Consider the following 24,897-nt stretch of genomic DNA (forward strand, 5'->3'; position numbering starts at 1 on the left):
AAGCTCTGAGATTTATTTAACACAGTCCAGTCATGAACTCTATAAAAAAAATCCCCCCAAATTCCCACAATCATTCTCTGTACAGCAGCTGCAGCAACATCACAGCAGACCTACCTCTGTCGTGGATGACGACACCAAAGTGTGTAGGCGTTTTGTCCTCTGCAGCTTTGGGGGGCAGAGAGATAACGGGAGGCTTGGACGGATTCTTGACGACGGTGGGGATCTTCTCTGAGGGAGGAAAAGGAAAGGGAGTAAGGAAAATAAAGCCCAACAGGTCTTCAGGGCTATCAGTTCCACCAAAAGCATATGGAACAGCTCCGGATGTTGGCTCTGAAATCTAAAATGTCCTCCTGGTTTCCGGAGCTGCTCGGTTTTATCAGGGAGGGTCTCAGATTTCCACTGAACAACGCTGCAGTTACACTTAGTTGTTGCTTAGATGAGTGGGTAAATGTTTGTCTGATTTAACAGTTTTAAGGAACAGAAGCTTCATGCTAATCAAATTAAATAGATTGTTAAGTAACAATTAAATTAACTAATTCCGTAGCATCTCAGATGAACTCAGTTATTTTAATCGTTTTTTTGGTATTTGAGCGTTTTTTTTTGTATACATTTAAAAAGGCGTAAAAAGTATTTTTCTACTTTTATTTTTTTGACTGTTTGTAGACAGAAACATGAATTTGTATCCACTACCATTTTATTTCTGGCAATGTAACGAAGGTTGGGAAACAAGTTACATTTGACAAAGAATCCAATAGAACACTATACATTAAAAACTGTTCAGACAAAAAAATGACCTTATTGAGGGGTCAAATATTTCTTAGGGAGTTGCCGTCGAGTTGGATATATACAGTCTGGTTGGCATTTTGTTTTTGGCCAAGGACGATTCTGTCAAAGAACCAACGTTGGGATGCAATCATATCTGTGGTTTCTGGCAGTCATTTACATATTTCTGACCAGGGAACATTTTGTCAACCCTGCTGTGGTACATTTGCGGTTGTTCTAGATTCTATTTGTCTCAAAAACAAAAAGCAAAAGTCATACACTACGATTATGATACTAGTCATTATGATTGTGTTTAGGATTACAAATGTGGTGAACATTTACCTTCATACACAGTTTATGGCTGGATACAACACATTTGTAATCATCCAGCAGTTATTTAGTATCAAGTGTCATTATTTGATGTATTTACCTAGCATCAGCCTTTCTCATCTGTTTCTACTTCAGTTATTAACATCCCTATGGCGACATAAACTGTGAACTAATATCATTGTGCCAGGTGCTGGCGCAAATTGCTAATATGGTTGAAAGTTATTTATTGTATTTCCCCTTCCAGCAGTAGAAAATGTTCCTCTTTCTATTGTAGCTGTGTTGGAAAAGTAGCACAGTGGAGTCTTCCAGGGGTAAGTTATTCCCAGGAATACCACAAGAATCACTAAACAGCCTACCAGGCATATCAATTGGCGTTACATTGCTGTGAATTGCTTTAAACAAAGTGTTTTTGTTGACTGACCCTTGCCTGTGCGGAAGGTGAGCATGGCCGGCTGGCCCTCGCCTGCTGAGCTGCGAGCCACCATCAGCACCTCATAGAGACTGGAGGGCTCCAGCTCCGACAGCCGCAGGGTCTTCTCACTGCCAGGGACACGGACTGTGTGCCAGCTCCCCACCACTGTTCCCAAATCATCGACCTGACACACACAAACAGACAAATACAAACACTTGACTAAAATGGAAAATGTAAAACAGAATCACGTGTCGTTCTAAAATAATCCTCCACAGCCTCTGAGTAACGGCAGGGAACGGCCTCAAGAACATCCCTAAGAGATTTATGTCACAATTTCCAACTCCTCCTGCCAACGGAGTCTTAACTCGTATTGCTGCAGTTTTATAGTCAGAGTGCTCTTGTTATGACTGAAGCAAACACTGGATTTATCTTTGCCCATTCACATTTGGTTTAGGAAGGCTTCAGGGAAACTAAGATCTGTGTTTATGAAGATGGCATAAAGAAGTGAAACATGGCGGTGTGTATTTGTCCCCTCACCTTGCGATATTTGACAAAATAGGCGTTGATTTTATTCCCTCCATCACGCCCCGACCTCCACTCCAGGTCGTAGATGTCGGGCTTGTGGGTCTGAGGTGGGCTGGTGATAATTGGCGCCTCCGGAGTGGGTCGGTTCTCTCTCCTGTCGGCCGGCACGTTGACCGCTTCGCCTTCGTCCTCGGCCGGGAAGCGCTCGTGGCCCTCGTCGCTCTGCATGGGGTTGAGCGAGGGGGAAGTCTCCAGCAGCACACTGGCACTGGAGCCCAGCTGTGGATCTGTCATGGAGGGAGAATGAAAGATTATTAACATGTGTGACAAAATTCATTGCTGATTTCTCCTTGACTGGAGCGGTTTCTCAGGGTAAACTATTCCCACCTTTGGATAGTCCTTTACAGAGGCTTAAATTCAAAATGCATTTGACCTTTAACCTCTTATCTCTTGTTCAAAAGCAAAAGGTAGATTTCACACATTTATTTTGTCTAGACAAATTAAACTTGAAAAAAAAAAGTGTTATCCTTTTTGAAGTAACATTTTCAGAAGTCAATAGCATTTTATTAAAGGTGGTCATGCTTCAATGTTCAAAAAGGCATTAATTTAATTTCAGCATATCATACTGTTTTCATATTTGTATAGTCAAATTGTATATTACAGTATATCTATGTCGTACAAGAACTCCTTGAGTGTTAAACCTACTCTGCAAAAAACTTGATTTCTGATCTTATTTATCTAAAAACTGCAAAACTATATATTGAGCCACAGTATATTGTTGAATTCCTTAATTAAACAGAAACATCATATATAAACAATTTATGATTCAAAAACATTTCAATGTTTGTTTTTAATCTTTTACATAATATAACTGTATGCATTAATGCAGTTTTATTAGGTTTAGATGTAAGTTGTGCTGAGTTTTGGACACCGTCACTGGAGAAAGCACAATGTTATTAAAGCTGAAGCAATGGCAACAAAGTGACTCAGTCAGACTAACCGAGGTGGCCTACATGTCCACAGAGGACAAGCAGCGCTGGAACGTTTTACACTTGGAACAAGCCGTTTAATCTACATAAAATAACAAGAAAAACCTGGATCCTGGCAACACCGCATAATCACGCTTTGTTTGTTTTTTTCATTAAATCTTCGCCCGAGCCAGAGCGGTCCACCTGGGCGAATCATGCGAGCTGCGAGCGTTATTACGGCTGACACCAGTTTGGCAGAGACCGGGTGGAATTTTTCACTGACGTTTGGAGGACACAAGGCAAGGCAAGTTTATTTATATAGCACTTTTCAACACAAGGCAATTCAAAGTGCTTTACAAAAATAAAAGACATTAAGAAAATGGCATTTAAAATCAGTCATTAAAAAGAAAAGCTAATAAAATAAACATTAAAAGAAAAAATACATGGATAAAAGTTACAGTGCAGTCTAAGATATGAATAGTTCAATTAAAAGCAGCGACAAAAAGAAAAGTCTTCAGCCTGGATTTAAAAGTAGTCAGAGTTGCAGCGGACCTGCAGGTTTCTGGGAGTTTGTTCCAGATATTTGGAGCATAATAACTGAACGCTGCTTTACCATTTTTAGTTCTGACTCTGGGGACAGAAAGCTGACCAGTCCCTGAAGACCTGAGAGATCTGGATGGTTCATAATTTAGCAGGAGGTCAGAAATGTATTTTGGGCCTAAACCATTCAGTGCTTTATAAACCAGCAGCAGTATTTTGAAATCTATTCTTTGACACACAGGAAGCCAGTGTAAAGACTTCAGAACAGGAGTGATGTGATCCACTTTCTTAGTGTTAGTGAGGACTCGAGCAGCGGCGTTCTGAATCAGCTGCAGCTTCCTAATAGATTTTTTAGTGAGACCTGTGAAGACACCATTGCAGTAGTCGAGTCTACTGAAGATAAAAGCATGGACAAGTTTTTCCAAATCCTGCTGTGACATTAGTCTTTTAATCCTAGATATGTTCTTTAGGTGATAGTAGGCTGATTTAGTAACTGTTTTAATGTGACTGTTGAAACTCAGGTCAGAGTCCATGACTACACCTAGATTTCTGGCTTTATCTGTTGTTTTGAACATTGCAGACTGAAGCTCAGCGCTAACTTTTATACGTTCTGACTTGGCTCCAAAAACCATTACCTCAGTTTTATCTTTGTTTAATTTGAGAAAGTTCTGACACATCCAGTCATTGATTTGTTCAATGCACTTACTCAGTGTTTGAATTGGAGCATAGTCTCCTGGTGAAATTGTTACGTAAATTTGTGTGTCATCCGCATAGCTATGGTAACTTATTTTGTTGTTTTTCATTATCTGAGCCAGTGGTAGCATGTAGATGTTGACACAGCCCACAAGATCATCTGAGTCACGCCACTGAGGTCAAAGAGCACCATCATCGAATTAAAACTTAAACAAGTGAGGAAGGAGGTTAACGCGGCGAGGTTTTGGGTCCAGTTTGGTGCTGTTCACTTTGTTAAACAAACAGCCTCGGGGCTGGTAACACTAGACCTGATCCTGGGATTGTGGCCAGCTGCCACACATTCCGCACGCCAACCATTAAAATACCGGAGAGAATCAGACCCCAGCAATACATCCAGTCCGACCTTCCCTCCCTCTGCCCTCTCCACAGCTCTGACTCATCGCTTAACCAAAGCAGGGGCACCACCATGCAGAAAGAGGCAGTTAAGGCCACACCGCCCGCTCCGTCCTCACGACAAGGAGTGATAAATGTTCGGTAAGTGCTACTACACCTGGACGGGGATACGCTGCCAGCTCCTTCTCGGAAAAAAAAGGTCAGTCCATTACACATGAACACCTGGGAGTAAATGTGATAAATCACAGAGGATTACCAGCACAGACGAGAGCTTCGGTTTGGACAGAGCTTTGCTTATTTGGAGGACAAGTGAATGTGTGTTTTTACATTCCTGACTGACGGCCTGGACGTCACAACAGCTCTTTCCTGGCGATGGGAGGATGGGACCATTATTATTAACATTGACAATTTATCGGTTAATCAATTGGGTTTAGAAAATGTCAGAAAATAGTAAAAAAAAAAGCGACCAGTAATGCCCCAAAAAACATTTTATGTAGCCTAGATATACAATCAGCAGTCAAATGATATTGAGTAAATCTCTAAAACAAGGGGCTGGAATCTATGTTGTTTTCCTTACTAATGACATTTTGAATTCATTTTCATGTCATTCAATTAGATCAAGTGATCTCATAATCCTTTCAGCCCTTGTTGTGGCTATAGTTTGGCGGCTAGCTGTGACGTGTGTTAGCCGGGAGGAAACAAGGACACCACGTCTCCCCACGGATGAAAGAGGGCTGTTGTCATGGTGATGCAAACAGATTTGCTACTAATAATAACGGAGCACTCACATCAATGATACTGTTTACACTAAATGCAAAGGGCAGGCGATAAGCGGCCGTGCCTGGTACCTCAAAAACCAGCGAGCCAACCTCACATCTTATCAGCCTGATATTCTGTTTTGTGTACGCTGCAGCAAAGAGATATTAAATCTCATTCTTCTTCCTGTGTGGGTGTTTGGCAGTGAAGCCGCCTGATCCAGTCTGATTCGTCCTCCCTCTGTAGCTGAAATCATTCTGCAGATAGCGGGCCGAGCTGAGGAAAGGGGCTCGGCGTGGAGGGGAGTGTGAGGGGGAAACGTTGTGATGGGTTAATAAATAAAAGGCAGTTGTGTATGATGTTGACAGCCGGGTGGTCTGGTCCTCGTCATAACCCGCCACGGCTACTCCTTTACATTCCAGTGTCCGGGGGCTTATCCCCGACGGCGTGCACAAAGCTCACTCTCAAGCTCAGTTCAAGGCTCAGGAGGAGGGCGGCCTTGGCTAAGCCTCTCCTACCAGCCCCTCAGAACACACACACACACACACACACACACACACACACACACACACACACAGAGAGAGAGAGAGAGCCAGGACTCCCTGTGGATACTGTATGTACAGACACACAGAGACCCAGCCTGGTAAGATGCATTAACCTTTAAAACACTGGTAAAATTTATTTTCATAATTTATAGTCAAGTGGCACATCTTAAAATGCACCTTTTTGTATCTGTTATCTCTTTAAGCTCTGCGCAAAGGAAGAGTATATTGCTCGAGTTGCACGCATACTTATTAAGGTGTTAAGGTAAAAACACTAAGGCTTTCCACATTGTCACTGGCAGCATAGCCTCTTTCCTTTAGTTTTCGCTTTCACAATAAAAGCACAAGACAACAACGTTGTTGCTTGGGTTGTATTTGAGCAGTTGACAGTACGACTTGGAAACGCTAAGATGTCAAAGGAAAATAATTAAATGTTCTGGTTCCAGCAGCTAAGACGTGAGGGTTTTCTGTATTTAAAATTATTCTTATTTGAATATCTTTGGGTTTTGGTCAGATAAAACAGGCTATTTGTATATCTCCTTTAGTTCTGAGGATGTGAGGGGCATCCTTAAAAATGTTCTGACATTTAATACATACACTGTTTAATGTTTTAATAAATAAGTACATACTGTATATACTGTACACATTTTTGACCAAATAATTTCCCGAAGAAAACGAGGCATCTTTTTTTGTTGCCTGCCTTTAATAAGCACTTAGTATAACACCTTTAATAACTAATACAAGCTGAGTTGCATCTTTAATAAAGCACCCAATTAGTTTAAGAGGACAGACACATACCTGTTTGCGTAGTGAGGATTCCACATGACTGTGCCGAGCCAATCCCGTTGTCGAGGAGACACTGGAACACGCCCCCATCCTGCAGCGTCACGTCTGTAATCACCAGTGAGGATCCAGAGATCTGGAAGCGGCCTGATGGGGTGATGGGGTCAGCGTTGAACAGCCAGGTGATGTTAGGGGAAGGGTTTCCTGTCGCTACGCAGGTGAAACGAGCTGAGGAGCCAGGAGAGACGATCTGATTGGTCGGGCCCTCAGTGATGGACGCAGGTTCTGTGAAGAAAAGCGCTTATCATCACCATGCGGTCTGATGCAAACAATCCCGACACTCTAAAAGCCTTTCTTGTGCTTTTCTTACCAAGAACATTCACAGTATAGTTAGCGATGATCACTGTCCCCTGCTTGGTTTCAGCAGCACAGGTGTAGCTGCCTTCATCACTCCTCGCCACGGCAACAAAGACCAGGTTGTTGTGCTGTTGCTGAGAAGGCCCCGGTGTGACCTCCTTACCGTTCTTTAACCATTTGGCTGCTGGTGCAGGACTTCCAGACACCACACACTCCAACGTCAGCGGCTGAGACTGCTGCACCAAAGCAGTCCGTGGGGCGGTGGGGTAAACTATCCTCACAGGAGGGGGGGAGACTGAATCTAAACAAACAGAGAAACCACGTGAGCAGAAATAAAAGATTAATAAACCTTTTCCAAAATCAAATTCAAGCACTTTTCAAGCATTTTCAAGTTGCATCTTAAAAAAGTTATCACCTAATCACTGTGGTTGATTACACATTTATATAAAGTACAAACAGCATTTACAGTGTGAGAGTTATTTTACTTTATTACCAGACAACATTGCATAGAAGGTTGAAAAATTGAATGGAAATACAAAAAAAAGGTTCATATTTCAACAAAGTGTTTCTAAGCAGACTTGGCATCCTACATAACATGGCTGGGAAATTATAAAAAAGTTAAACAAACTTAAAATGAAGTCTTAAGAACTATATAATGCAACTACCATTTCAGGCTGTTTAAAATACTACATTAAAATCAAAGCACTGTTTTCGAGGAATTCAAGCACCTACACAGAACCCAAATAAAATAATGTATGGCTTGATATTAAAACTCCTGAGTCTTAAATAAAATGTCATCAAACTTACGTTTCACTGACAGCTTAGTACCATGAGGCTGCATGACGGTTTCCCCGGTAACAGGGTTGAATGCACCACATCTATACATGCCCTGGTGCCGGTCTGACACTGAGAGAATCTGGAGGTTTCCAGACGGAAGAACTAAGTAGTCATCTGAAAGGAGAAGGAAACAACAGCTTCAGTAATGGCAAAGAGAGACTTCACAATATCAAACTAGTGTGTGTTACAGCAAGGACGTGTACAAGGGTATTTGCTGTCTTTGGCTGAGCTGCTCCTCTGGAGAAGGACATTATAATAATAGTTTCATTTTGCTGTTGTGGTTGCATACATATGAGTAAGTGAGCATGAGTACCCATCATTTACTTAAGTTGGACCAAACTAAATTGCCACATCATCAAAAACTTGGATGGCATTTTGATAGCCATGCATCTGCGGGACAGAGATAGGGAGACCCAGAGCCATAACAAATACAAATATGGAATATAATCCAAACTCAGATGTTGAGGGCTTTATTCTAAGTTCAGAGCAGCAGCCCCTCAAAATTATATCTACTCAATCAATACACATTATTGTGTATGGTGAAATTAATTAATGTCGTAAATCAATGTCTGTTTATGCAAATGGTGTCAAAACAAGACCAATCAACAGGTATTGTGTATTGTCTACAATGGCCTAATACAAACAATATTAACATGTCATATCACAAAGGTCAAATGCATGTTCAAAAGTACAAGAAAATACAATATATTACGTGTATATATTATTGGTCTCAAACAAACCTGTGGAGACTTCTATCCGCTCCCCTCGTACTCTCAGTCTGGGCAGGGCGGGGGGGACGCTGTGCGGTAGAGGACACTCTATAAGAACAGAGCTGCCTTCCTGCACTGATAACGACCGCCGTCGGCCATCTTCATATTCTGATATTTCTGCAGAGAAAAAAAGAAAACTCATTGAGTCAAAACTCACTTTCTGTGACAAACACTGGACATTTTAGTTTCAGCAGAGTCAAGAATGAAGGCGAACAGCGCTCCTTGAGTTTGAGTGTTTGTGTTGGATCACTGGGTTTGTTTATTGTTGTAGTGAGCGATTCTATGCATGTCTGATACAGTTCCAGATCAGGGTCAACCCCTCAGCGTAAGGTCTAACAGCGAGCAGCATCCCAGCAGGAACATAACACACTACACAGGAAAGCCCAAGGCTCATTAAGGATACCGCTCAAGAGGCATTTGGAAGTGTGCCTGAGTAAAAAAACTCAGACTGCTTCCTTCCTCTCGGCCACTCAGCAGCAGGCAGCCGAGGACAGGCATTCTTTGCAAGTGTTCAACACTCACAAAATGGCCTTCCTCTTTTCAAGGCAGCTTCCTTTCTTTTTTTACCCCTCTGCTTTGAAGTGAGTACAAGTATACACTGAAGGGTAATTCTCTGTATCCGTACCTGCTATGGCCACACGCGCGCGGCGGCTAACGATGGCCGGCCCGTGGGCTAAGCGTGCCAAACACTGATAGACGCCAACATGGCCGGACTGAATTGAGGAGATGGTGAGGGAGCCGTCGTGGAACTCCACTCCAGGAAGGGTGTCCCGGTCCAGGGGACGGCCTCCGAATCGCCATGAGACCACAGCTGATGGAGGACTCACTGAGCAGAGCAGACGAGCCACAGAGCCTTGACTCTGGACCAAGGACGCAGGCTCAGAGCGGAAAGAGGGGTATTGAGCTGAGGAGGAGAAAAACAGGATCAGACTTTGTCGCGCTCTTAGCACAAATAACAAAAAGCTTAAAAAACACACATCTTCTGAACAAAAAAACAATCTGCATGGCTCTGATGTAACAAATACCTCAAAGCGATGCCGATAGTTTTGCGGACATTTAATACCAACAACAGTTTTGTTCATTTTTTGTTTGGTATTTCGGTTAATTGTCCCTTTATGCAATGTCTCTGGTTCTGAGACGTCTTTACTGGGTTTTTATTTATACAAATGCAAAATATGTATTTATTTTGTGGCAAGAGATAACGTCCTTATTACATTTTTAACAATTAGGTGACTTACTTATAATATATTTATCCTAATTTATAGGTCATTTTCAGCCTCTAAAACATGGAGAGTTTCTGCTTTTTTCAGTTTTACACGCCGTCTGCTTCTTTTGCATTCTAGTATAGGACAGGATACGCGATACAACACAGGATGTTTTGAAATAAAAATACAAATGATCACTTTAAAGCTGCAATAATTGTTGAAAAACTAGGCAAAGAAACAACCCTAATACATCTAGCAGGCAGAAATAGTCATGATAAAAGCAGGTCCAATATACTGTATACCCTCACTTTAGCTATAAACACCTGCCATGTTGCTGCTAGAAAACTGATGGAAGTTGATTAGAGCTGCAGAGTTGTGATTCTCTTTGTGCTATAATAATGACACCTTTTCTATACCACAGTTATTCGCTCCAATGTTAAAATGTGATCGCACCACTTCCATCCCAGGTAAGCGGACAGAAGGAGGACAACTTACATGAGCAGCTGATGAGCAGGGACTGGCTGAGACACAGCACAGTGGACAGGAGGACCCTTAGGCCACTGTCCATGGTGCACTTTGACCCCCGCCTGCAGCCGTGTTGCCCAGCGCGCACACACTCGTCTGTTGAGCAAACCTGCAACACAGGGAAGACAGAAAAAACACATCAAACCAGAGCTCGAGTGGAAACATGACAGCATCCTGATGAGCGAAAGGAAGAGGTGAGACAGAAATAATCGAGGAGCTCCGAGTTGGGGGTGGGGGGGGTGCTTTCTATTAGGTTCGAAATGAATCTTGTACGACAATCCTTCTAATCTTCACGACACATCCTCTTTACACACTCCTTGATCTCCACCTCCCACCCTCTCCTCTGACCCCTGTTCTCACCCACTTCAGTGTCTCCCAAAGGCTGGAATGTCCAGCCTCTCGGCCCCCCTGCCCCTCTCTCCCACTGGGCCGCTGGGATCTCCCGCTAATGGAGTGGCCGTGGAGAGACTGTCGCCTCACTCTTAATATCACTCTCTTGTCACACTGTGTTGCTTCCTCACAGGTTCACTGTAGCCTGAAGTGCAGGCCCAGACATACTGGAGGGCACGTAATTAGGAGCATTCCTCTATCCTTTTCAACCTGACCCCCCCCCCCCCCCAACCCTGCTCGACTGCGGCACCTCCTCCTCCTTTTTCTAAGAGTAATCCGGGGCAAGCTTTGATCCCAGGTTCCTGGTTGGTTACCAGGGTTTGAGCCCGAGGCCGAAGGGACAATGGCCGTCCAGCTGTGATATTCACACTGGCGCTCCGGTGGCTCGCAGACGCTAGCGGAAGGGCCAACCTGGGTTGAAGGGGTGGGTCAAATTAAAAGGGATGATGTCTGGGTGGGATCGGTGAGGCTGAACGAACGTGTTTCTAACCCAACCTAAACACTGTTTCACCTGCTCAACAATGAAGCAGGTCAATGCGTTTAGCCTGCTTTCGATTCTGCAGAACGGCTAGAAAATGGCTACTTGGTGCCACTGGGAAACGGCTTGGGCTGCAAATATTTTCCCTTTTAAATCATCTGTCCAAGGACATTTGAACATTTTTACCAGTTTATTTGCCTGAACGCTTAATCATCTTATCATGTCTGTTGATTGAGTAATTGTTTCAGCACTAGTTGCGAGTTATGCGATGCCAGGGGAGGTTTATTCCTTTGTGATCTCACCAAAGAGACACAAAGGCTCTGTCCCTGTACTCATTCTCACCCATCTTGCTCCCTCTCTCTTTGAGGGCATCCTGAGAGGAGGAGGAGAGAAGAGGCAGGAAATAATAAACTCTCCGGGCTGCTGGCTCACGCCCACTTCTCACCCTGAGGTCAAAGCTCAGGGAAAACCAGAGAGAGAGGGTGGACCAGCGGGTGTCTGGTGGCCCTGGACCGGCCCCCAGAGGTCACCTCCAGCTCTCGGTTTCACTCACACTCATTTTCACTGTTTTTATAAAATGTCCACACAAAACAGGTGTAAAAAAACGAACATTTGCATTTATAGTATATATATATATATAAAAATCATCTTTCTTTCTCAATCGCTCAATTTCAGTTTGATTCTGACTGCGTCAATCTGTTTTTCTTTTACTTTAGGACATACATTATGAATGTGCTGTTCACTTTGCATTTCAGGCTCCAGTTTGAGTTGCATGCTCATTCAAGCAGATCAAACCCACATCTTGCAGGCTAGTGTTTCTCCATCCCACGAGTTGCAACAGGCCCTGCACACTGCCCCCATGTCATCAGTGGAAACTATCTTTATCTCTCTGCCGGAATAATGATATATAATTACAATAATAACAACAGAGCTATAAAAATGCACAGCCAAGTGCAGGCACCTTGGCGCACAGTGTGATGACAAACCAGAGCTGATTCTGTAACTCCCCCTCTCGGTTCTTTGTGTTCACCTTTCTTTTTTGTTTCTCAGTTTAACCAGTTACTTCCTCCCTGTGGGCATAGCAGTTTGGGCACTGCAGCTCCGACTGGGTGCCCTTGTGTAAACACACACACACAGCTGCCTATCTGGCACATCGATCTGGCTCCACGAGGAAACACAGGGGCATCATTCCTGCTTCTTATCTGTTTGGCTCTCCTCTGACATCCGCCACTATGATGCCGCCTCAGTGGAGACAGACACTGCGAGGATATCTTATATCCCTCATCACAGAGAGTCGTCCCGATGCTGGCAGCATGGGAAGTCAAGTCCTGCTTCTTCCTGAGTCGAAGAAGCCAAAGTGGCCTTTCGACAAAGGGTTGAAGTCCCTGTCAAATGAAGTCTTTTGCCAGAAAGTCTACTCCGGTCCAAAGTTGATCTGCAGCCTCACTCCTCTGCTACCATTTTCCAAAAAAATCCAGACTATTAAAGTGGGAAAAAATCCTGTGTTCCAGATTTTCCTCCTTCTATCCCAAATCTGATCTTGTGTTACCCTGCTGTTTTTGCACTTATGTTGCAGATGCATGGCCATTCTCAAGGCGCGATCGAGTGGCTATAAATTGAAGAGACATCCAGCATACAAAACAGACTCTGCACCGTTGAAAGCTGATACACAGACACAGGGACAGTTCGTGAAAATAAATGAGGATAGTGTCAGTGAGTTCAAGTGGAAAAGTTCCTATTTTTCTTGGGGTGTGGGGGTTGACCTATGTGTGTTTGAGAAATGTTTGACTGACACCTGGCTTAAGTGTGTGAAAAGCAAGAACAAACAGCAGTCTTTTTAGACAGCTTCTGTCCCTCACTTGTCTTTGTAACTTCATTTTTTATATATTTTTGTTGGAACCATCATGCTCACTCTCAGAGGAATCCATAGTAGACATGTACCGATGAAAGGCGGCATTTATTCATCAATCTTGGGAGAGTCAGAAACAGGAGTAGTCCCACATATCCAGGACAAGAAAGATCCCCGGTGATGACACGGGAGAAAATAAACACAGTGACAGGCAGCCCTCGGGGAAGGGAAAGGGATTCGAGTTTTTTTTTGCCTCCTCTCTGCAGGAAATACTTAAAAGCCCCATCTGCCCGCATGTGGGGCTGGCCCATATCCCTGTCATATTGGGTAAACGGGGACAAAAGCAATGCGGCGGAGCATCAAAGACCTGGAGGGCAGAGGAGGAACAGGTCACAACTGGTGCTGCTGACTGAGGCAGGGGCCTGGCCTCTTCGCTTCACAAGACTGCACAGCTGAATACAAAGTCAACCGCAAACCTCATGAAGCCAACGCTGATTCGATATTGGGGCAATCTTGTCTGCCTCTGCAATCAATCCAAGAGTGGAATGAATCCAATATATCAGAATAGGATTTATATTAACCCTCCTGTTGTGTTTTTTTCTCCCCCCTTACTTTGGTGTTCCCGGTCAAATTTGACTGGTCAGGTTTAACTGCTCTTATATTAACACAACGAACATAAATCATCACCAAAATGTATTTAACACATTTATTTGTAAGATGTAAACAATGTCTCAGACTACTGGTTAACAGGAATAACTGCAGTGATATAAACAAAGAATAGAAACTGAAAATGACAATGACATTAGGACATTTTGTCGATAAGTTGGTACTAATGATGGATAATCTAGGGTTACCCATTCTTTTCTCAACCAATCAAAATGCAATGAAAGTGGTGATCAGCCATTTCATATGTCCAAATGCCTACTGCGGAGGATATCATGAGGCCTTAAGGCAATCAAATGTAAAACTCAATATTTATGATTGATGAAAGTAGTACATCGGTCAGATCTGACCCGTCACAACAGGAGGGTGAAATAAAAGAAAGAATTGTAACTAATGCCTACAGCTGAACAGATCTAAGAGTTAGAAATAAGTACGTTCAAAGTGAAAAAGCAGCGAGGTGTGAGAGAAAGAGCAAGTCTTTTCTGGTATGATGGTCTAATCTGACCTGTACGCTGAAGCTGATTCACATGCTATACCCCAAACCTGTCGGCACTCGCCCCACATCTCACGGACAGAGGATCTGCAGCGCACACATTCCTCAGCTCCACAAAGAAAGAGAGAGCGACGGACACACAGAAAGAGACAGAGAAAGACAAGCACACAAGAGAATGGAGATACATTCAAAACAAGAATATGAGAGGCAATAGGGGGTGAGCAAACGAGAGAAAAAAGAAAGGAACGTTCTCTAGAGAGGGGTAAAAGGAGATGGGGGTAAGAAGAGGTGAAACATTCACCGGGAGGTGAAAAGTTGCCAAGCCCCGATTAATTTCTCCTCCCTCTTCATTTGGCGCAGAGAACGACGTACAGATAATGGGGAGCTCGCCTCTACGTCTGCCAAAACTGACTGATGATTCAGCCCGACTATATTCAGCTCAGCCCAAAAACTTGGGAAGAGCCTCCTGAGAGAAGAGACTCTAGGGGACCATTATGGGCTTCTTCTGTTGGTCTGGGTGAGCCCACTGAGGCAGCCCGGGGCCACAGAGGAAACTAATGAGTGGAAACACTGGGCCTCTGGTACGGCCTAACCCTGTCTGATTAAAGACTGAGACGTTATTAAAAGTGGGACAGACTTAGACAAGGGGAGTGAGCTGAAGGAGGGGAGAGAAAGAGAGACATGATTTGGAATCAAATACGGGAATTAGTAGGGGAGAGGGTTCCCTTTGTTTTTCAAAGAGAAGATGCATTGGAAGGGTTGAGTTAATCCATAATGCAAAATGACTGCCCTTGTCTGAACCTGACATCCGGGGGAAAGTTAAAGCAAGTCTCCTTAATAAATCATTTAAAGTGAGACTGACTACAGAAGACAAAATTAGATGCATCTTCAAGGACAGTCTGCTTTTCAGACAGTGCTCTCTCTCTCTGTCTGAGGGAGGACAGAGCACAAGCGGTCCGGGAGGCGAGGGGTAACAGCGGGGCCAAGCGGGTCCCAGAACCCAGAGACGCCTCAGCCCTGACAACACGGCCGTGGTGAGGGATCAGGAGAGAGGAGGAATGAAAGAAGAGGCCCCCGGGGATCAGACAGTCACATCCCACAAAGCCCTGTTTACCAAGGACACACATCCAACCCCCCCTACTCCCAACATCTCCGTTCACCAAAAGTGAAACCCTCCCAAAGTGCCAGGGCCGGGACCTGGGAGACAGCGCTAATTCTGCCCTGAGGCTTGTTGGCCGAGGACACAAACAGAGAGCTGAGAGGGGAGTAGAGAGGGGAGGGAGGGAGGTAGAACGATTGAAACAGAGGGGACTGAATGGTACAGTATGTAAGACCCATCTTAATTGGAGATTGTTCTGCAATGTCTTGTTTTTCCTGGGAATCTGTGGAGGGGTCGGACAGGAGGGTGGGGAGGTACGGCTGTTTCCCAAGGTCCTGAACAGCAGGATTAACCACAGGGGCGAAACTCAATAGTGGCCTCGGACACTGGAAACAGATCCCCGGGTATCGCCACCATAGAAGGCCACCTCGAGACCTTTTGAAAAGCACATGTAACTAACAACCCTTCCCCATTGTCGGAGCACTCTGGGTCCTTCCGGCTGATTTCACAGGCTTTTCAGCCCACAGGGGAACGTCTGCTCAGACGAAAAACGGTCATTCTGATGGAAAGGAGGAATGCTCAAGAAGGCCTTCTTGCCCGCAGGGTGCGTTATAACACTGATCATCAACATGTGCCAAGAGTCTGATTCATCACGCCAGGCGAGAGGGGAGCTGCGATTGTGCAGCCGTGGCACCGTAGCAGAAGAGGCCACAGATTCACATTCCTTAATATCAGCTTTGATTAGAGAGATGATGGGAAAACACGTTGATGCAAGGGAGGGAAAAATGATAAGAGTTTTCCAAATGTCTTGAAAATGTCTACCTTTTCTGGGGGAGTCATGACACTATCTGTGCTTTTAAATGCTGTTGTGTGGGCTGTGTACTATGGGCACACAGTGATGTGATCCAGCTGCCCCCACCCCTTCCCCCCCTCCTGTCTCTCGTCCCTCCCTAACTCTCCTGGATTCCATCACTGATCGTGTCTCTACGGCAACAAGCGGTGAAAGACGCAGACAACAGTTTCTGTTCAGTCTCCTCCTGATAGGTCCCTGGCTCAAGACCAAAAGTACTTTCAAACTAAAACATACATTAAATAATGTAATGTGCAACAAAAACAATATGACAGCGTGTCCAAAATGGATACTAACAGGACATTTGGCAAGGTCAGTATTAAAAAAGCAACCAGGAATAAAACTCAACTGGCTTGCTTGCAGGGTGTTTGCCTCTTCTTTGTTTTGTCTCTTGAGAGGCGTGAGAAAGTAAGTACACACAAAAGTATTTTAATTTCTCAGAACGATAAATTGACTCTGCAAATATCATGGAGCTACGGCTGTAAATTCACAGGGGGAGGATTTACGGGACAGAAGCGTTGCCTGAACTCCACAGCCAGCAAGCAGAACAAAAACAAACACATGTAAAAAGGTTCAAATATAATTAGTCTTCCTCACCAAGTCCACAAATCTCTTTCAAAAACCCAAACAAACAAACCCGCTCCCTTGTACGTACAAGTTTGAGGAACCAAAGACAAATATGCAGTCCCTAACAGAGCATGTAAATGCTTTATTTAGTTGTCTAAATGTTTATCCGTCTCAACTTGTAACACTCCACGCTTGTTGTGCGGCAATCGAGTGATCACAAAACAAACTTGGTGGTGATACATCAACACATGCACACCATCTAAGTTTCCATTTCTGGCTCTTGGACAAATCGAAAAAAGCCCTGCAACATATTCAGGGTCCAGGCTGCTCGTTGCTGCAGTGTTGGAGGTAAGAAGAGCTTTTGGCAGCAGATGACATAGTGCTCTGATGGCGCCAGGAGAAGCACAACAGCAAAACCATAATACAGAACCCATGGCGAATGCTAACTAAGTGTCGGTTGTGTAAGAGCACAGCTAAGCGATGACAGTGACTTTAACTTGATTAAAGTCAGTCAGACCATAGTTTTCAGAAATACCTCCGCGGTTTTCTGTGTGACTGCTACAATCTTCCCGGAACAAGTCAGAAGGCTGGACCAACCATCCTTCTGACTTGGATTCCTCCTCTCACATTGAATATATTTTATAAATAAGAGGTTCCATTGCTCCCTAAGGGCATACATCTTGGATCAGGGAAGGCCCAAAATGGCACCCATAACCACAGGCCCGGGGACAGGCAGCAGCAGTACCCACACTACCTCACTCTCTGATCTGGGAGAAAAACAGTCCTTCAAACAAGTAGCATGTTTGTCAGCCGGAGGGGAGTGCCAGCCACTAGTTTTGCCTTAATATAGTCTTGCTGATCCCTGTGCTGGCTTTTCAACAGTACACACACATTCTGGTTCGCAGAAAACCCATGTCAGATGTGACTTATTGGTTCAACATTTGAAATAGAAAGCTGCGGTTGCTCACAGTTTCAAGAAGAAAAGACTAACTCTTGGGGGCCCATGCTGAGGCGGCTGATTAAGTCAGGCATATTTAATAGGGTCAGTTTCAGGAAGGGAAAAATAAATGAATCTTGCAAACAGGAAGACTCTGAGGATGCAAAAAAGAAAAGAAAAGAAAAAAATCCCCACAAATGTTCTGAAATACTTTGCTGCGAGAGCTGTTGGCAAGGGTCCGGTTCAGAAGTTCACTCCCTGAAATGTTCCCTATGGCTGAGGCTTCGTTTAGAACGCTACACAAGACAAGAAACAATGGGTCTCATTGGAGATACTCGTTTGACGATAATGAGAAGAATTGTTGTTTTTGGCGATTGGCTAATATTTTGTAAAAGTCCATGTCAAACCCTCCTTGGGAACTTTGTATTCTCTCTCATACATCATTTGATCATGTTAAAAGGGAATATATATAAATAAAAGCCGCACAACCCCTCCAATGATTATGAGCACATCATAAAAAGGCATCTATAAAAAGGAACTACCTTTAACCGTAGGGCTAAAAAAGACTTGCAGTGTGCTTCAAACGTCTTGGGACCAACACAGTATTTTTGCAGTCTGTCCCAGTCCTTTGGTCTTTTCATCAAGCCCACCAGCTACTTGTAAAATGAGTTCTAAGCAAACAGTACATCCTAGTTTCCTAAAGTAAACGTCTCTATCAAACAGTGTCTATCTTTGTCACACAAACTGCAAACTGCTTTTGACCATCTGATGTTCTGTACCCATCTGGACAGTGCGTTTCTTCTTCAAAGCGCTGTGTGTGGTATTGGTTTACATTCCCTTATCATATTAACAAGGCAGACATATATATTTAGTCGAGGCCTGTACTTCCATTGCATTAACAGAAAACAAAACATCATCAGAGAAGAAGCAGATCTCCTCGCTCTGCATATCTCCAGCCTGTGCGGATTGGTCCCGCTTCATTTCGGTGGCTGACTGGAACATCTGTTTCTGCTGCTCCAAAAAACTGTTTGTTTGTCTTAACAATTACGCCCTGATGTTTCTCATTTCATTTCTTAAATCTCTTGAAAGTCATTATCCAGTTTCAGGTCCTTCAAGGTTCTGAATTTGTAGAAACTCAATACGACCATCTGTTGAAAGCTGGTGTATGCATCAGGCTACAGTCAGCTCACCTTTGACATTTCAAAGGAGTCGTACTGGAGGAAGCATGCGTCCTATCTGTAACCTGCTGGAGTAACATGCTTGCATAGTAAAGAGAGTCAGCGTTGGGCTGTTTGGATCATCTGTCAGAGTAGGGGGACATGGGAGAAATAGGGGAGGGGGTCCCTCTGGGAGACATATGCGTTGTAGTTAAAATAATGAAAGTGTGAGCTCAGAGCAGATAAGAAGTGCTATTAATGACAGCTTCTTGTAAACATCAGTGACACCTTCAGCTACTGCGTTTGCCTTCACAGCTTCTCCAACACAGCGTCACTTTATCCAATTCCACTCACAGCTTGTCCCTCGAATACATTTAGGGAGGGAAACGGAGGGTGGAAAAGTAAAGAGTTTTTTGTTAGCACTGCAGCTGCAGGGTGCACTCACCAGCCCAGCAGTCACAAGAACTCAAACTCTTTCTCCGACCTGCCCATCTTTTCCATCAACCCCCTGCTCATGGCTGCTGGGTGTTGTCAATCAGCACCCCCCTGGCTCCTTGAACATGGGGGCTCATTGGCATGCTGCCCAAAACTCCCTTCTGTCCATCTAATGGGGCCTGAGCTCTGGGTCTGTCCTTGACGAATGGAAGCTGAAGTTTGCGGAGTAAAGGCCAGCGTTAGAAAATGGGAAAAAGGCTGCAGTATGACTCAATGCTTGAACAATGAGAGTAAGAGAAGTTCTCAAAAATTCAATCTAGTCAGGTTTCTAGTTTGGGAATAGTTGCTTGGTGGGTCACCGCCAACCGTACAACAGTCCACTACATTCTACTTTGTTATAATAAGAAGCTGAAATGGATTAAGCGTCAGAGATTTAGAAAAACGAGAGACTTAATTACGGCTGTCAAAATGTTGTCACGATGAAAAATAAGGTGGTTGCTTAGAATTTAGACATTTCTCTTTTTCTTTTTCACAGCCTAAAGGTTGATCCTTCATTGCAGTTATATGACGGATCACTGTGTGAAACCAAACAAACAACCCAACCACATTGTGATTCAGCTTTTAAATTCACTTCCATTCACTTTGGGGCCAGGGCTGAGGTTAGCTGCCTGGCCTCAAGTCTGCATGGCCAAGCAAACGGGAGAATGGGAGGTGCCCAAAATATACTTTAGTCCCCAATTTAGACACACCCTCTCCCACCACATTGACCTCCAATAGACATGCATTCACTTAACCATTACCAGAATTCTGAAAGTAAGGCTGCAACTATCAATTATTTTCATATGATGGCTATTTTCTGGGTTATTGATTTTTCTCCATGTATAAATTCGGAGAAAATGGTGAAAAAGCAAACCCCCTGAGCCCAATCTGAAAAGATGTTCACTCATACATAACCTCACTTCCTTTGACCTTTAATGAAACCTGACCGTTACGATGGAAACCCAAGCATTTACTGCCACTCTTCAACAATCATGTGTCATTGTTGGAGCATATGCGGTTTCTGATTATAATACTGCATCAGAAAAAATCAAAAGAGCCATTATGAGAGCAGCGGCTGGTATCATTACACATGCTTACATTCAAATTGCCCACTTAACATAGTTCTCCTACAGCAACATGTGTTTATCATTAGCGAGCACACTAATGGCTCAAACATTATTCGAGCTCACTTAATGGCATAGTTGTGCTTTGTTCAGGGTCTGTCTGATAAGAGTCGGGCCACTAATGGTTTATTAATTTCCCTACGAGCCACAAAAAACTCTGCAAAAACAAAAACATGACTCAGAGGCTCAGGCTGATTCAATCACATTACCAATAAGTTACTGTGGGGAAAATCCCACAAAATACTCCACGGGTCTGTGCTCAGCTTGAAATCCAACAGTTATTGGTATTGTAGCTTGGATTTATGGCTTTATTTTGTTGCAATTGCTCTGAAAGAAATGCCTAATAATGCTGTGTTGAAATATTTCCAGCAACAAAGAATGAAACAATATTTCCCACAGACTGACCAGAATGCAATGCACTGGAAGGAGAAAACAATCGAGGAAAAGTAGGAACTCATGGAGTGAGAGTCAGAATGAGGCAGGTTAAAGGAAACTGACTCGGTATCAAGACTCTGTATCCAAACCTGAGGGAGGATTTCTCCTTTAAAGTGAACGCCTGAACACAAAGAGCAAACCTCGCTCTGCCCCGGTCAAAAGCTCACCCAATATTGGGGAGCACTGAAAGGATTTGAAAGGCATCGGAAGTGTCTTCTTGTCCCCCTCCGACGCAACAATGCACGAGCATCTGTTTGAACTTGAAAGTGTTTTATCTGAGAGCAGCCATGTGTGTCCCACTGACTGGATGTCATGCATTGGGGAGGGATTCAACACTTTGTTCTCGATAACTTTTAAGTGTGCAGTTTAAAGGAGAGTCACCCCTATGTAACAAAAGACTCTGTGAAGCTCTGATGATAGGGGTGAAGAGCAGACATAGGAAATGACTTCAGGGAAATGAGTGAGGAGCAGCCACAATATTACTATAACTTTTACACTATTATCTTTTTACATAACTTCGTTATTTGACATTCATTTCAATTCAAACTATGTGGATTAATGTGTACATTTCAAAATCAAGTCCGTCTTTGACTCTATAACTATAAAGTTGGAGTTGTCTTCCTCAAAGTTCCTTAGGTGCGGCGGTGCGGATCACAACACAGAGAGACATGAGTAGAATAAGCTCACGCACTCTCAGTCCTGAGCTGTTAGTGAGGGCATTTTTTGACACGTCCAAAATGTTTCTTACTTTTGGAATGTTTTTTTTAAGAAGAGATGCAGAAGAAATCTGTAAAAATGTGCAAATTGGAAAAAAAGAACTGTTCAGTCCTCAATCAGACTACGTTACGCATCTGCATCTTCAAAGTATTTTTTAAATCCCCTTCCACCTGTAATGTTATTGTCATTTGTGTAACTAAACTAATCTTAAATCCAAAATCACATTCCCTATCAGTAAACATTGAAAACACCCTGCAAACAGACAGGTACAGTTGTCTTTGTACGCTCCTTTGCACAGTAACTTGTGCACTTTCCAGGTTTTACAGCAATACCAACATGGATTTAGCAAAACGACATTTATGACACCCTGAGGGGGTTCATCTAAAACAATAAAGGCTCTCTGTCTTTGGAGAGAGGAAAAAAAACACAACTTTAAATGTTAGTCTTAGTCACCATGTTCCTGCACAGCGGTAACTGTGGCAGAAGGTTGGCTCCTGCAGTGGATTCATAAGAAAAGTATAACTTTAGAACAAAGTCATGCTTCTTATCGAGCAGGTTCCTTCCCTCCTTTTATGACTGAGACACCAATGTGTCAAATGGAGGGACATATTTGCCATTTCTAAAAGAAAATGCTCTTTCATCTTTCAAAGAGCAGAAAATGCAGTGAAGGCCATCTGTTTTCAACTGGGATGTGAAGTATCCCTGCCTCCAAGGGCTGTTGGACCAAACAAATATTTATCCCTTTCCCCTTTGTTTGATTCACCTCTGAAACAACACAATACACTGAGATGCGTCAGAATGCATTAAGATGACAGATAACTGCTGAATGATGATTCTAATTTGAATAGGTTAATTTTTTGCAAAACGCTTACAAAGCATGGTTTTAAACAACATGCTGATCAGTGTTGTATTTCCTATTTGTAGATATTGATCTAACAAATATGCAGACTGAAGTCACCAAAAGCCAACAAAATCATATTATTGCACTTCATAGGCCTACATACAGAGACATATTCTTAATAACCAGAGATGTCATCCAATGAAGTCAAAACTGTACTTTAAGAAGCACAACGAGTCATCAATTGGAGTCAGAGTGTAATGTCAAAGTAGCCTAAGTGCTGATACAGTATATAATGGGGAGAATAATTAATGTACAAAATATTAATCTTTGTACACGGGCCGTTTAGCAGCCTGCCCACAGACAGTGTAGCCTGCCTCTCCGTGCCGCTGCTCCACTTTCCCCACAAAACAAAGTAAAGAAAACACGGTAATGTTTTGGAAACTGATTACACTGGCACTGCGGCGCTCTCTGCTCCTTTGAACGTCACTTTTTCTTTTGTGATCGTTACCAGAGAAGCCCAGCTGGCCTGGTGCAAACACCGAAGCCTCCCCCCAACCCGCTCCCAGGCAGCCGACCCGGGACTCCCCTGTCTGCCGCCCGTCCTTACCTCTCTTGCAGGAGGGCAAAAGCTGCGAGCCGTCGGGTGAATTAGCAGCCAAACGCATTCTTCTGGAGGCAAATCCGTACAGGGCCCTCCATTAGACACGGGCTCAAAGTGCGAGACGACAGGAGGAACATGAAAACAGCCGAAGGTAGAGCGAGTCAAAGAAAGTCTTCAACCCCGCGGAGCAGTGCAGACTTCGGGGCCAAGGTGCGACAACTCCCCCCTGGTCTAAACTCGAGCTGAGGTAGCAGAGTTTCCTCCTGTGAAGTTTTGAGTCCGCGTGTTTGGTTAAAAGAGTTACGTCCCGTTTTGTTTGCTCACAAACTCTGTGTCTGTCTGTGTAGCCCGTTATTGTAACTTGTCCCACAGCTCTCGGTCTCCGTCTCTAGCACTGCCTCTTCCACACACGCATCTTTGAAGCCAGTGTCGAATTGCTCAGCAAATTATGGCAGCGGCGGAGCTGGTCGTCAAACCAGGAATGTCCCAGCCCCACAGCTCAATACGGCTCCTGGAGTGGAGAGGGGAGGGAGAGAGAGAGGAGGGGGTGTTACCCATATAGACAGTGCATTAACAAGTTTTACAATCTTGGGAGAAAAAAAAACGTCCTCCTTCCTTCCCTGAACACTTCCCTGACTTGTTGTCAATCGTATCCACCTGAACTTCGCTTTGTGCGACTCCATGATTTACATTAACATCATAATTATGGCTTTAACATGAATAATAGTTTTTTCTTTAAAGTAAGAATTGTTGTAATGTTGTTTGACAATTAAGAGTGTGCACATACAAATATAAAATACAATAATACAAACTTTTAAAACCCCAAATATCATCAATAAAAAATGTAATGACATTTTTATGATTGTATTCAATCAATAGATGTGTGGTTGTTTTTGTTGAGTTTTATTGAGAGATATTTCACCTGTATAGAACCTCTTACTGAAGTTGCAGGGATGGCAGGAAATTACATGGTTTTATTTTGGAACTACAATAAGCTGTTATCTTATGCAAGTGATCATCATATGAAAACCTGACACCCATATAAACAATAGTTATTATATGTGTGGAAACAGTACTTTAACCTTTATGACTGACATTAGCTTTACACATAGTTTTCTTGCCATGAATTTATATGTATATACTTTTTTTCTTACTCTTTCCGCATTATTTATGGTTACTGAAATATGTTTTTTTATTAGCAAGACCAGAAACCAAACTGTGTCCACACTGGTTGCTAAAGCTTCCTTTACTGTGTAAATCTACCTCTGTGCTTAAATCTGTGATAGTTACATACCGCACAAACAGCCTCAAAGCCATAAAGGCAGTTCTCATTTTTCAGTGGAATACACTGTTCCTTGTAGATTAAACCCACTCTCACTGGGCCCATTGAATTGAATTAAAGTTATTTGGGAGGGGGATGTTTGAACAGCTAATGGCTATGGGTAATTTCTGGCATCGGACCTGTTGGTTGGATTGGCTGAATGTTGGTTGGCTGGAGCCATTTCCTCATCACTAGGTGCAACGCCTTCACAGAGGGGTGGGGGGGGAGCTAGGAGTGTAAAACAGTCATCTGTTGTGCGTATGGGCATGAGTAAACAGCATGATCATCTTGGAGGCAGTAATTATGTGCTCCAGCGTTGGCCGGGCGGCAGCGGCGGGCCCACCCTGCTGCAGGTGCAGCTCACCATGTGACAGCTGACTGCGATGGAAGGTGTGATTCAATCCTCCTGGGGCCGGCTCGACCCAGTGAGGGCCTTCAGGCAGCCAGGGCCAAAGCCAACAACGCCAGAAAACCTCTGACACAGGAGGAAAGGGAAAAAACGA

General features: G+C 43.7%; 1 protein-coding gene across 1 annotated transcript in view; it reads right to left on the reverse strand.

Moving 5' to 3' along the window:
• The window catches only part of cdon (cell adhesion associated, oncogene regulated), a 33,317-nt gene extending 9,741 nt beyond the window's left edge, over positions 1 to 23,576 (reverse strand). Inside the window, exons 1-10 of the mRNA XM_034223016.1 lie at positions 23,080 to 23,576; positions 10,369 to 10,507; positions 9,294 to 9,572; positions 8,639 to 8,785; positions 7,869 to 8,012; positions 7,075 to 7,362; positions 6,720 to 6,989; positions 2,042 to 2,316; positions 1,514 to 1,688; positions 115 to 228 (exon numbers count right to left, since the gene is read on the reverse strand). Coding sequence (XP_034078907.1) covers positions 115 to 228; positions 1,514 to 1,688; positions 2,042 to 2,316; positions 6,720 to 6,989; positions 7,075 to 7,362; positions 7,869 to 8,012; positions 8,639 to 8,785; positions 9,294 to 9,572; positions 10,369 to 10,441 — 1,765 coding nt within the window. The 5' untranslated portion in view covers positions 10,442 to 10,507; positions 23,080 to 23,576. The remainder of the gene's footprint in view (positions 1 to 114; positions 229 to 1,513; positions 1,689 to 2,041; positions 2,317 to 6,719; positions 6,990 to 7,074; positions 7,363 to 7,868; positions 8,013 to 8,638; positions 8,786 to 9,293; positions 9,573 to 10,368; positions 10,508 to 23,079) is intronic.
• Positions 23,577 to 24,897: the final 1,321 nt, after the last annotated feature.

Source organism: Gymnodraco acuticeps, unplaced genomic scaffold, assembly GCF_902827175.1.
Source record: "Gymnodraco acuticeps unplaced genomic scaffold, fGymAcu1.1, whole genome shotgun sequence".
Taxonomy (NCBI): Eukaryota; Metazoa; Chordata; class Actinopteri; order Perciformes; family Bathydraconidae; genus Gymnodraco; species Gymnodraco acuticeps.